General features: G+C 40.1%; 2 protein-coding genes across 4 annotated transcripts in view; one reads left to right on the top strand and one right to left on the bottom strand.

The window, feature by feature from the left end:
- The window catches only part of PLPP1 (phospholipid phosphatase 1), a 90660-nt gene extending 83048 nt beyond the window's left edge, over positions 1–7612 (top strand). For all 3 annotated transcript variants that reach the window (XM_043590512.1, XM_043590516.1, XM_043590519.1), the window contains 2 exons: positions 6431–6607; positions 7129–7612. In XM_043590512.1, coding sequence (XP_043446447.1) covers positions 6431–6607; positions 7129–7260 — 309 coding nt within the window. In that variant the 3' untranslated portion in view covers positions 7261–7612. The remainder of the gene's footprint in view (positions 1–6430; positions 6608–7128) is intronic.
- MTREX (Mtr4 exosome RNA helicase) overlaps positions 7490–13305 on the bottom strand; it is a 110086-nt gene continuing 104270 nt past the window's right edge. The window contains exons 26-27 of the mRNA XM_043590508.1: positions 9273–9377; positions 7490–7775 (exon numbers count right to left, since the gene is read on the bottom strand). Of these exons, the coding sequence (XP_043446443.1) occupies positions 7723–7775; positions 9273–9377 (158 nt within the window). The 3' untranslated portion in view covers positions 7490–7722. The remainder of the gene's footprint in view (positions 7776–9272; positions 9378–13305) is intronic.

Here is a 13305-nt window from a genome sequence, read left to right as displayed (position 1 = left end):
AGTAAGAGGTCAGATCATAGGCTTTGTGGGCCACATGCAATCTCAGTTGCATATTCTTCTTTTAAAAAGTCCTTTAAAATGGGGAAACTATTCTTTAAAAATGTTCAGTTGTTTATGTAGAGAGTATGATCACAAGTGGGGGAGGGACAGAGAGCGAAAGAGACAATTGCTAGCAGGCTCTGCATTCTCGCTGCTGCGGGGCTCGATCCTGATTCGGGAGATCACGACCTGAACCAAAATCAGAAGTCAGATGCTCAACCTAGTGAGCCACCCAGGCACCCCGAATGTGAAAACCATTCATAGCTTGCAAGCTGGCCTACCAACTCTAAAATTGAAAAAAGGAAAAAAAAAAAAATAACCCTCTCATTTTAAGAATAGGTTAAGAAACTCTTGTGAGACAACAACATTTGCAGTTAAGTGTTACAGGATCAAGGAAAGGCAAAATAAATCAGCTTCAAAAAATATTTTGATTAGCAATCAGATTTTAAAATAGCAATCTGTTTTAATAGAATAGTTAGTTTAATAGAAGCTAATATTTTTTTTTAGAAATTTTAGGCAAAAAAAGGCTATATTCTACCCTTTGGGGATAATAAAATAATCAAAGAATACCAAAGTTGCGTCAACAGACATTGAATTTCCTTATTCAAAAAAGATGTATATATAATAATTTTTACAAAAAAAAAAGAAAAAAGAAAAACGTGTACCTTCTAATTTTGTTCCATTGTGGCCCTGTACATTGAAAACTCCTATTTATTTTGACCAGGTCTTCATGTGCTCTATAAAACTATCATGAGGTTCTTCATAGAGATTCAGTGTTGGGTTCTCTCTGGATTAGGAGGAAGACCTCTCTGCACTTGTCAGGGAAGCATTTGCTGCCTGAATGGTAGAGTGTCTTCCTACAATCCTCTCTGGGTTTAAATATCTGGTTATATTGAGCATATCGATTCCTCTGTCCTTGTTGCCTTAAGGAATAAGAAATTGCCTTTATGAGTCTCTAGTAAGATCTCCACTAAGAAGCCCTTATTTCTTTTAAAAAATACTGGGCATAGTAACTTATTTCCATCCCATGTTCAATAGGTTTTTTGTTAAGAGTGGACACTTTTTTAATTTTGTTTTTTATTTTTTAAAATTTACATCCAAATTAGCATCATTAGTGCAAAAATGATTTCAGGAGTAGATCCCTTAGTGCCCCTTACCCCTTTAGCCCATCCCCCCTCCCACAACCCCTCCTGTAACCCTCAGTTTGTTCTCCGTATTTATAAGTCTTGTCTGTTTTGTTCCCTTCGGTTTTTATATTATTTTTGTTTCCCTTCCCTTATGTTCATCTGTTTTGTTTATCTTAAAGTCCACGTATGAGTGAAGTCATATGATTTTTGTCTTTCTCTAATTTCACTTAGTACGATACCCTCCAGTTCCATCCACATAGCTGCAAATGGCAAGATTTCATTCTTTTTTGATTGCCGAGTACTAAGAGAGGACACTTAAAAAAAAAAAAAAAAAGATGCTGGACATTTAACCCTACATACTGGCCTATGTACAATCAGTGGTTGTACCTGATGTGCTCTAACACAGTGTGGTCAGGTTCAAATAATAGTTCCCCTGCTGCAGACAGGGAGGAATAGAGATAGGCCTCACTGGTTTCCTTTTGAGCCCTGAGGTTGATTTCCGCTCCAAGTCCTCCTGTGGTATATAGGTCTATCCTGCCTTTTTCAATAGATGAAAATGGGGGCAGGGAGCAGTGTAAAGGTTAGTTAAGTGTAGGATAGATCTTTGCTTTTCCTATAAGTACTTCTTTATGCTGTTTGTGCCTTATGGAAACCCACATGCCTCCTGCCTTTTCCTCGATGTGACAGCAGGGGTGACCCTAGTGGTAGGCTCAGGTGTTCCTTCAACAAACACGACTGTTGTCTTTGATTCTGGGGAGTACTTCCTTGACCAACTACACCAGCTGCAGGTTATGTCTTTCAGGTAGAAAAGGTTTGGCCTTTTCTACCCTTTCTCATATTTCTAGTAGTGAACTTTCCACTTTGGAGCTTCCTTCACCAGAAAGTTGGATGTTTAGGATCAGGAGGGATCCAGAGGCTTAGAATCTCTCTCATTCTGCAGGACCCCATCTCCCACCAGCTGACCTAAATACTCATTGGCCAGGTGAGGCCAAACTGCACCACTCTCAGAGAAGAATCAGAATGGGCTAGAGGAGACTGAAGGAGATGGTAGATAACTATTTGGCTTATGGTAGAGGCTCACACCTTATAGTGTATGTAGAAAGAAGTCATGGAAGTAAATCCTGTGCTTAGTGCCAGACTTCTCTTTCAATGGACATTTAATGGACTCTTTCAATGTCCACTTCAGTGGACATTTAATATGTTTGTTTTCATGGGTTTTCTTGCTATTTGAACCCATGTGTAAAAACATGGTTTTCCTTTTCAAATTGAAACTTACCTATTTAAAAAGTGAAATTTTATCATTTGAGTCAGAATCCAAATTAAAACAAAATGAGATTTTGGTTAAACACACAGGGGTGGCTGGTAATTAGCTTTTTTATCTTTTGGTTGTATGTAAGCAACTGACTCACTTCGATCTCCCAGAGAAAAAAAAAGGTTGATAGTAAAGACATAACACAGTCCAGAACTAGCCTCCCACCAGGAACGGAACTGAACTTGCTCAGTCTCACTGGTCGCCTGGCTTTTCAGTGTGGCTGCCATTCTGATCCATTTACTCACTGGCTTGCTGTCATTGCTGAACCATAGCTTTTACATCCTTATAAGCTGAGTTTGCAAGTAGCCTATCCTGTATCCTTTTAGGTATCCTTTCTACACTTCTAACAAAAAAGAGAACCCTTTCATCCTTCCAGTGTAAATTCCAGAGGGAGAATACAGTGCAGCAGATGTCTGGGTCAGGCGTGTCATGGGTCATCTTCAGTGTCCTCTCAAAAGTAAAGGCAGAGCTGTGTGGTTCAAATGGGGCTTCCCCTTCCCCCTTCAACTGTGTTGTGGGAAGACAGTGCCCCCGCCTCGGAGGGGAATTTGTAAGATTGCCAGAGAGTCTGTCAGGACTGTACACAATGTTGGATTAGAGTTCTGTAGTTCTTCTGAGTTTTCCAAGATAAGGAATGGACTTCCTTCCACCAATGTGTGTGTGTGTGTGTGTGTTGTTTAAATGTTGATTTTGAGCAGGGAAGGGGCAGAGAGAGGGAGACAGAGAATCCCATGCAGGGCTAGAACTCATGAACTGTGAGATCATGACCTGAGCTGAAACAGAGTTGGATGCTTAACAAACTGAGCCAGACAGGCGACCCTTGAATGTGTTTTAGTGCCTATATGATTGGCATAGGTATGTGTGGGGACTGGGGGTAAGAATGGAGTTTGCAAAGGCAGGGACTTATAGAGCCTTCTTATTATCAGCTGTGGCATTAATCCATGAGCTCTGTCCCTATATCTAGGACTAGTAGAACAGTGGTGAGAGCTTCAGACATTGTTTCTCTAAGGCAGTTAGGAACATATTCTTTCCTTGACAGAAACTTTTTAAAGGAGCATATGCTGTTTTCTTTCCTCTTAAAGGACAAGCAACAGAATAAAAGGTTATAAACCCACAAAGTCAAAGAATGCAAAAGGAAACAATAGCCAATAGGTAATGATGTTGGGAAGCAGTTAGATGAGTGGTAGAACTCAAATGTCTAGTGCCTTCAGAGGGTAGGAGCTTAAGAGATCTGTACTGCAAAACCTGAGAAGGCTTTGGACATGGAGCCACCAGGAAGATATGGTGAAGCTGTGTGGCAACATGGGTGGGGAGTTGTCAAAGTCTAGACTTGGCAAGTGATCCAAAGTCCAAGAAACTCAGTATTTACCCCTGGAGGTCTACTGAAATGGAAGATTTTTCATGAAGATGAACAGGGCTATAGGTTAAGTGATGCCTGACCTTCCCAGAGCTCCCTTGAGTATCTTGGACTCAGGGAAACACAGAGCAGGCAAATACAAAGCACAATTAGCCAACCTCACCCAGAGCTATGACCACTGTTCTGACCACAGCCTGCATACATGCCACAGCCATTAGTCATCAGAGGAGCCAGAGCCTAGAGGGAGGGCAAAGTTAGGTATATAACCACAATGGGGTGGGGGTGGGGGGTGGGGGGGAGGATCCCTAGTACCCCCTTAGGATGAAGTAATCTTTGGATCCCCAGAGATGGGGGTAACACCTATACTTGGGTAGATATGTAAGGGGAAAACTTAAAGGGGTAAAGGTTTCATCTGAAGTATATTGAACCTTGTGTTAAAGTCAGGGTCTTTGGAAGGAAAATACTGTTTGAAGATTTTAGAATCCTAAGTGAGGAAGGACTTTCAGCGCCCTGAGTTTCCTTTGAATTGAAAGCACAACATAGGACTAAGTGGAAGTTCCATTTTAGAGTTGGTATTGTTTTTTCTTGCTATGTCCTTAGCAGAGACAGATGCAGGTCTCCCTAAGATACATTCATAGAAGGATTTATAACTCATAGGTATATGTTTTTAGTCTGCAGAACCAATGCCTTTAACAATTATATGAAAAGGCAGAGGCAACTAAATAACCAGAATAGGGACAGCTGCACTTTTAGGCAGTAATATCCAAACCTGGCTTCAGCCTCACTCAAGGTACTGTTATCCTGAAAATGAAAAAAAAAAAATTCCAATTAAGGTAGAACTAGTGAGGGGACTCTAACTGGCATGTTTGTGTCGCCAAATTGGCTTCAGCTGCCAGATGCAAACTTTGATTCAACCAGAACCGACTTTCTTCTCAACTCCAGAATGTTGAGACAAGCCTCTTACTATTTATGTTTTTATAGCTTCAACAACAAACAAAAAAGGAAAGGAAGGGCTCTGCAGAAAGCCAGTAGGACTTTAAACCAGCTAATGAGTGCAATTCAGTTGAACAACTCATGTTCTTTTACAACCATGTTGTATAACCATGTAAAAAACTTGATAAAATTAGATAACCTCTGAGTCTTTGCCAGCTGCTGAGAACTGAATGCTCACAGCAGTGGTCAAAGAGCTGGGAATGGATTGTGTATCTATTTCAAATAGGCAGTGCCAATGCACACAGCCAACATACATTGTTTTCTGAGGAATGCATTTGATTAAGTGTATGAATCACAAATTATCAAACAGAATTTTTGAAATATACTTTGAAGGCATATTCTTACTAGATAGAAATAAGGCAAAAATTTTTTTTCAAAAAAAGAGACCAGATTTGCTTAAAGGGGGTCAAGTCTTTAGGGATGCACCCAAAGTCAAAGGCAGGCTGACAGAGAAGAGGGGAAATTCTCACCTGATTAGTGTAAAGTCATGGAACTAAAAGGGTGTATAGGTGCTAATCAGAAAATGTATTTCATTGTTGGATCAGAGAACCTGTACTTATTTAGGCAGATTACTGTATTATAAATACAGATTATTTATTCTTCGTTATCCTTTAAAGTAATCTGAGGATTGTGGAACTGTCAAGTAAACTGTTTGAATGAATTAAACTTAGTCCCTAGATAAACAGGGCAGAAAACTTAGTAGGTTGGCCCAGAATAAGGACAACCTTGTGTTCAGAATGCTAGCAGTTTATCCCAAGACTTGGAACTAATGATAACAGTTGCCTCTTAATCAGAATTATAACACAAAACACAGGAAGAGGCACTGTCAACAATTGTCTTTTTTACAATTTCAAAAGTAGTCTAGATACAGTAATAAACTCTTCTAAAAGTCAAGTTTCTTGAGCACTTTTTGTTTTGCTTTTTTAAAAACAAACTTTTTAGGGGCGCCTGGGTGGCGCAGTCGGTTAAGCGTCCGACTTCAGCCAGGTCACGATCTCGCGGTCTGTGAGTTCGAGCCCCGCGACGGGCTCTGGGCTGATGACTCGGAGCCTGGAGCCTGTTTCCGATTCTGTGTCTCCCTCTCTCTCTGCCCCTCCCCCGTTCATGCTGTGTCTCTCTCTGTCCCCCCCAAAAAATAAATAGACGTTGAAAAAAAAAATTTAAAAAAAACTTTTTAAATGTTTATTTTTGAGAGAGAGAGACAGAGCATGAACAGGGGAGGGGCACAGAGAGGGAGACACAGAATCCAAAGCAGGCTCCAGGCTCTGAGCTGTCAGCACAAAGCCTGATGGGGGCCTGAACTCATGAACCACAAGATCATGACCTGAGCTGAAGTCAGACTTAACAGACTGAGCCACCCAGGCGCCCCTGTTTTGGTTTTTAAAAAGATTAACTTTTCAGGTGTTAATGAGCATAAGAATGCTTGCCTAAAGCCCTATTCCATATATAATTTATACTCTGATTATTCAGTGGTTATTAATGGTAATGACTATTAACATTTAATGACTATTAATCATTTCAAACACCAACACTTTAGGGGTGTGGTGATACTAAAGTTTCTAGTTGGTATGTTAAACTCTTTATTCTTATCTTTTCTATTAGCTTTACCTTCAAGCCAGGATGAAGGGAGACTGGGCAAGACTCTTACGCCCCACACTGCAATTTGGTCTTGTTGCTGTATCCATTTATGTGGGTCTTTCTCGAGTTTCTGACTACAAGCACCATTGGAGTGATGTACTAACTGGACTCATTCAAGGAGCTCTGGTGGCAATTTTAGTTGTAAGTATACAGGACGGCAGCCTATATGTTGTTGATACTGATAAACACTGGGATAAATAAGTAGAAAACATGTGCTATTGAAAAAAACTATACAAAGGAAGATACTGTGGCTTAGTAATTTTTACTAAGAACACCAATGTTACTAAGTCATGTTAGGATAGACAGCAGATAATAAACTATGCTGCTTTTCCTAAAAGTTATAAAAACTTACTACTACATGTAGTTTTGTAAAAGGCTATGCCTACGGTGTTTTGGGTTTTTTTTGTATGAACTGAAGAATACCTTAAGTGCTAACAGAGTAAAGCTGTACTTAAGACCTAACTAAGCAACTCCGAATTTTAGAAGAATTTCCTTTAACATTAAAACTTCCTGTTGGTCACTAATTTTCTGTACCCTTTAACATACACCTTTTGTTTATATTTATTTTTTGCAAACTGTTACAACTATGTATATGGTTTTTAAAATTAAATTACATCATTAAATACTTTTGTCCCATTCTAAGTAGAATTTGTTCTCTATAGGTAGTGTATGTATCAGATTTCTTCAGGGAGAGAAATTCTCCTTTTAAAGAAAGGAAAGAGGAGGACTCTCATACAACTCTGCATGAAACACCAACCGCAAGCAATCACTATAGGAACAATCACCAACCTTGAAGGTAGCAGAGTGCTCAGATCAAGCTGGCCCGCTTTTCTAAAGGAAAATGATTGCAACCAGAAGGCAAGAGGATGCGTTTTCTTCATGGTGTACAAGCCTTTAAGGGACTGCTGCTGCTATACCTCTTGGATGCCCACTTTACCTGTGTGTATATAGTTCCCTTTAACACAGTGGTTATCTAATAGCTCTGAATTCATTTAAAAAACTTTAAGCCTTTCACTAAAACAATGCCCACCTGTACATTTTTTTATTAAAAAAATGTAATGCTTATGTACAAATGTGTATGTAATGTATGCTTTCTTAGCATGATGCCTGATTTAAACATAATACGTATTAAAATGTTTGAACGACTGCCTTGAGATGAAAGAACCAAATCAATACTTGTGTAAGCATTTGTATGTAGTCAGCTGTAATCAGGTGGTGAAAACTTTAAAATCCCACATTCATTTCGCTGGCTCTTTTTACAAGTAGAGGCTGGCAGCAAATACAATATCTCTCTTGATTTTGGTGATTCCTACAAGAAAAGAAAATAAGATTTAAAATTTTAAGACCACAAAGATCGTGATTCCCCTCTGGTGCGGTTTTAACACAACAATCCTGATGGTACAAGACCCTGTTGGTCTAAAAGATACCTGGAAGAGTCCACAGCCACCTCTGAGAGGGGGGAAACATAAAAACTTAGGCTAGACTCTGAAATGCCCAGTATGTCTCCGTGTGTGTATGTAGGGGGTGGGAGTGGTTCAAATTATTCACAAAGATTTATTACTGAGGAAAGGACTAAACTGTCAAAAGAAGTCATTGGCCCAAAAGCATGTACTTTCAGCCTATGTCAGGAGATCCTGTATTTTCACTTACCATGTGAAATTCTTTCTGCCTGAAGACAGGACAAATTTTATTATCTAAAAATGTTTAGGGGCGGCTGGGTGGTTCACAGTCAGTTAAGCATGGGACTTCAGCTCAGGTCATGATCTCATGGTTCATGGGTTTGAGCCCTGCTTCGGGCTCTGTGCTGACAGCTCAGAGCCTGGAGCCTGCTTCAGATTCTGTGTCTCCCTCTCTCTGTCCCTCCCCTGCTTGCACTCTCTCTCTCAAAACAAAACATAAACATTAAAAAAAAAAAAAAGTTTATATAAAGAGACTTAAACTTGGGTTGATGAAATAGGTCTGCCCCATCGAGCATAAGGAAACGTAACTCAGTTTCTGAACACCTCGTCTCAGGACACTGGTTGTGTCAGACAGAACAAACTGTAAACATGTTAGACCCACCGCCCACCTCTGTCACTACCACCTCGGACTGGCTATCCTTCCATGATCTGGTCTTCCTGCTTCCACCTTGCTCATCTACAGACTGGCCTACAATGCAACAGCAAGAATTGCTCTGAAACCCAAGCCAGTGCACAGCACTCCTGTGTTCAAAACCTCCAATAATCATTTCAGGAAAAAGGCCGGGGCCTAGGGGTTAAAATGATAATTTCTTTTCTCCTTCATACTATTCTACTCACTGCTCACTCTGCTTTAGCCACACTGGCCTTGTGCTGCTGCTTAAGTCTATCAAGAATAGACTCCTGAGTGGGCCTTAATGCCACCTCCTGAGTAGGGCCCCCAGGCATCTCATCTATCTCTCAATTCCTATTGTCTCTTCCTCTTTTTCTTCTGTAGACTTACAACCACCTGAAATATTTTAAGTGCTGACTTATTTTACATCTCCCCACACCAGAATGTAAGCTCCATGAAGGCAGGGATTTGTGGGTTTTTTGGTTCACTGCTGTATCCCCTAGTGCTTAAAACAATGCCTGGCAGACAGTACTCAATAAAAAATCTTACAAATGATTATACATAAAATCCCAAAACTTCTTCCCATACACTCTAAAAGTTTCTTTAAACACTACTAGATGGCCCTCCATGGCATTCCATTAGAAAGCATCTGAAAAAGTCTTCCTACATTGTGGTCAAGAACTCAGGTCTCACAGGATTTGCCTTATTAGAAAAAGCTTATAGACTGGATACTGACCTTCTGCAAATTTGTTTTCCAGCTCAGTATTTCCAATGGCTTTTGCTGCTTGACACATCTGTCTAAGCAGTTCTTCCAGGCGCCTCATACAACGAATTATGCTGCCTATAAAGAAAAGGAAACAAATTACTTATAAAATGGAAATAACCAAAACAGTAGAACTTTTGTTAACAGGCAAGATAGGAGAACATGGGATGATTAACAGTACTTTGAGGGACTTCCCATCCAGTAAATCAGGTAGCAAACTTCATTGGCTGCCTGGTAGGCACTAGGAAGGATATAAAAAGTTAAATTTCCCATCCTTGACTAATGCTAGAGAGTCATGGACTTATAATGGGTTGACATTTGCTCTTATTTAGAAATAAACAAAATGCTCTGGGAGCAGGGGAGAGAGCAACTTTGGGTGAAGGCCAGCAAAGACAACATATAACCAGGGTCTATTAAGAATGAGGAGGTCTCTTGGGGCGCCTGGATGGCTCAGTCGGTTAAGCGTCCGACTTCAGCTCAGGTCACGATCTCGAGGTCCGTGAGTTCGAGCCCCGCGTCAGGCTCTGGGCTGATGGCTCAGAGCCTGGAGCCTGTTTCCGATTCTGTGTCTCCCTCTCTCTGCCCCTCCCCCGTTCATGCTCTGTCTCTCTCTGTCCCAAAAATAAATAAACGTTGAAAAAAAAAAATTTTTAAAGAATGAGGAGGTCTCTGTCACAGAGTAACAAGGGACGACCACTGAGGCAATGCAGAGAAGTCTGACAAACTGCAGCTACTCAAGGATGCAGAGTGTGGCCTACTAGGGATCTGGATACCATCCTGTGAAGAGAATGCAGAGATTTTTTTTTTTTTTTTTAAGTTTATTAGGACAAGCCGGGGGACCGTCAGAGAGAAGGAGAGACAGAATCCCAAGCAGGCTCTGCACCATCAGTGCAGAGCCCTAAGTGGGCCTCGAACTCACAAACTGCAAGATCATGCCCTGGGCCGAGATCAAGTGTCAACTGCAGAGAATGCAGAGATTTTTATGTGGGGGAGTAATAAGAGGATCAGACTTGTCATTTCAAAGGTGCATCCATTCTTCCTGACCTTAAACAGACTTTCATCAGTGCCTTCTTCACACAGTGTGCCTCAAGGGAACACAAAAGAGGAGATAAGCCTCCTCCCATTGTATCTGACTCCCTGAGACAAGTGTTTGTATTAAAGCTGAAGCTGTAAACATCATTTCACATCTGTCTCACTTCAGCAAGAAGGGGCCTGGGATCCTTTCTCAAAGAGCTATGTGCTCAAGTTGACAACTCTTGGGAGTTTACTTTTAATGTCTGATATACATTAGGAATACCTGTCTGACATGCCAGCTAGTAACTCTTAAGCCCTTACTTCTACTCCTTGTAACACTGAAATAATTCATCAGCATTTATCAAGTTCTTGAAATACACTCACTGTCCGGGGCTGAGTTTTCCTTTTTTTTTTTTTTCCTCCCCTGAAGCCACCTATGGGCCAGAGCAATGAAAATACAACAATGCTATTGCACATTCTGTGAGTTTTGTTGGGATGACATTGGTAATGAAGATGACCAGCACACAGGTTACTTTAAAGACAACTGGGGATAATACCCTTCCATCTCTTATATACAGGATGTTCATAACTTTAGACTTGGTTCAAAGGACTGAGCTGAGGCACCAGGTCAGAGCAAAAAAGAGCAAAGACTTGATGGAGACCTGGGTTCTAGCCCAGATTCTGCCACTAAGTAATTAACTCTGTGATGTAGGCCCTTACCCTACTCTCATTTCTAAGGTATGTACAATGATAGTAAATGCTATTTAAAGAAAGGGCTTGCTCTACCTAACTCTGGATGGTATCACTTGAGATAAGAGATACATAAATTCTTTGACATGGGCAAAACCGTAAAGGAATATAATGTCATGATATAACCCTTTACCAAAATATCCAAAGTCCATAGCCTTTTTCGCCCTTCTCTCATTAAAAGGTTCATGGAGTTCTGGGGGGAAAAAAAATCCACCTCTCAAGTACACCCTATTTGTACTAGACAATTCTGTCAAAGCTATTTAGCACCTAGCAAGGTACTTTATTAGATTCTGAGCACTTATTCTGTGGCAAGTCTGTAGTGTGTATTTTATGTAAATCACCTTGTTTGACATTTACAATGTCAAATACACTGTCATTATCCTCATTTTCCAAAGAAGGAAAAGGGGAGAAAAAAGTTACAGACAACGTGAACAAGGTCAGAGCTAGGAATAAATGATGGAGAAATTATGTCAAAGATCATAGAAGTGAGATGTTTTCTAAATTTTCTCTAATGTGTATTACTTTAGAAAATTTCAATTTATAATATAGTTTACACATTTAAAATAATTAAAAAATAAATATTTTATAAGTTTCTTAGGCCTTACTGTAAAGCTCTTCACTTCTGTAAAAACCTTCATTGCCAGGACCAAAGAATTTACCATTAATGAGTTTCTAGAAACAGTAAGTGGTAAAAACCGACAAGTAGGATCTAGTCAGATAAATGGGTGTTTTATGATTTTGGCAATCAGAAAGTCACTGGTGATTTGCAGTAATTTCAACAAAATGAGACAACACATGTCCCCAACAGAGCGGGGGAGCAGACGCTTGACACCCTATGTCCACTGTCTCGAAGTGTACAGACCAGGGATTACATTTCGTCTATGCCATTTACTATGTGAGGGACTATATTATAAGCAAGTGAGGAGTGACTTCTTGTGGGTGGTAAAAATATTCTAAAAATATATCGTGATAATGGTTGTACAGCTCTGAATACATTAAAAACCACTAAATAATACTCTTAATTAAAAGGGTGGATTTTTATGCTCCGTGAATTATAATCTCAATGTTGAGTTCTTTCCGGAATGGTGAGGTAAACCTGAGTTTAAAGGTCAGTGACATTGAAATGGACATTTAAAATGGTGAATTTTATGTATATTTTGTCACAATTAAAGAAAAAAAAATTCTGATTACTCAGAATTCAATGTTGCTTCCTACTCTAGACCCTGGCCCATGGCAACCATTAATCTACTTCGTGTCTCTATGGATTTGCCTATTCTGGACATTTCATATAAGTGGAATTATACAATAGTTGCCTCTGTCTGCCTTTATTATTATTTTTTTTTTTATTAAAAAAAATTTTTTTTAGGGTTTATTTTTGAGAGAGAGAGACAGAGTTCTAGCAGGGCAGGGCAGAGAGAGAGGGAGACACAGAATCTGAAGCAGGCTCCAGGCTCTGGGCTGTCAGCACAGAGCCCAAAGTGGGGCTCAAACCCATGAACCATGAGATCATGACCTGAGCTGAAGTCAGATGCTCAATGGACTGAGCACCCAGGCTCCCCTCTATTTGCCTTCTCTTACACCTAGAACCTTAAGGAGTTCAAAGTTCATTCACATTTTAGCATTAATCAGTACTTCATTCCTTTTTATAGGTGCTACTACATTATACTGACATACCATAGTTTAATTATTCACTGACTGATGGACATTTGGGCACACATGCTTTAAAAGGCAATTTTGTAATCAATGAGGCTCATCTGGTTCTTGAACAAAACAGTATGATTCGCACTGAGGATGGAAAGTAACACCTTTCTCTGAACAGTATTCCTACCTCCAGCTTTCTGGTATTCCACAAAGTGGTCCCCATAGTTCATGTTCTGAATCTGATTTCATACTCACATGTAAGTGGTTTTAATGAGTTTGACCTGAGGTTAGGATCACAAATGTATTTTCTTGCAACTATGTATCACTGGATCGCAGCTCAGGCCCAAACCCTTTCTGGAGGGTAGAGACGGCTGCTCACAAGGCACCAAGCACAGTACCTGCTCCCTTACCAGGGTCTCAGTAATTATTCACCAAATGCCTAAGAATCAAATACTAAGTAATTTAGTACTAAAATTTTGCCAGAACTGAAACAGACATAATACATGTTACTAAATGGTCACCCTATTATTATTAGCAAAAGTATTTCTAAGAACAAATCCATTGGAAAATCCCTAGTGAGAGTGATGTACCTTGACCTAGG

This window comes from Prionailurus bengalensis, chromosome A1 (genome assembly GCF_016509475.1).
Source record: "Prionailurus bengalensis isolate Pbe53 chromosome A1, Fcat_Pben_1.1_paternal_pri, whole genome shotgun sequence".
Lineage (NCBI taxonomy): Eukaryota > Metazoa > Chordata > Mammalia > Carnivora > Felidae > Prionailurus > Prionailurus bengalensis.
This window is presented reverse-complemented; position numbering and strand designations above follow the sequence as displayed.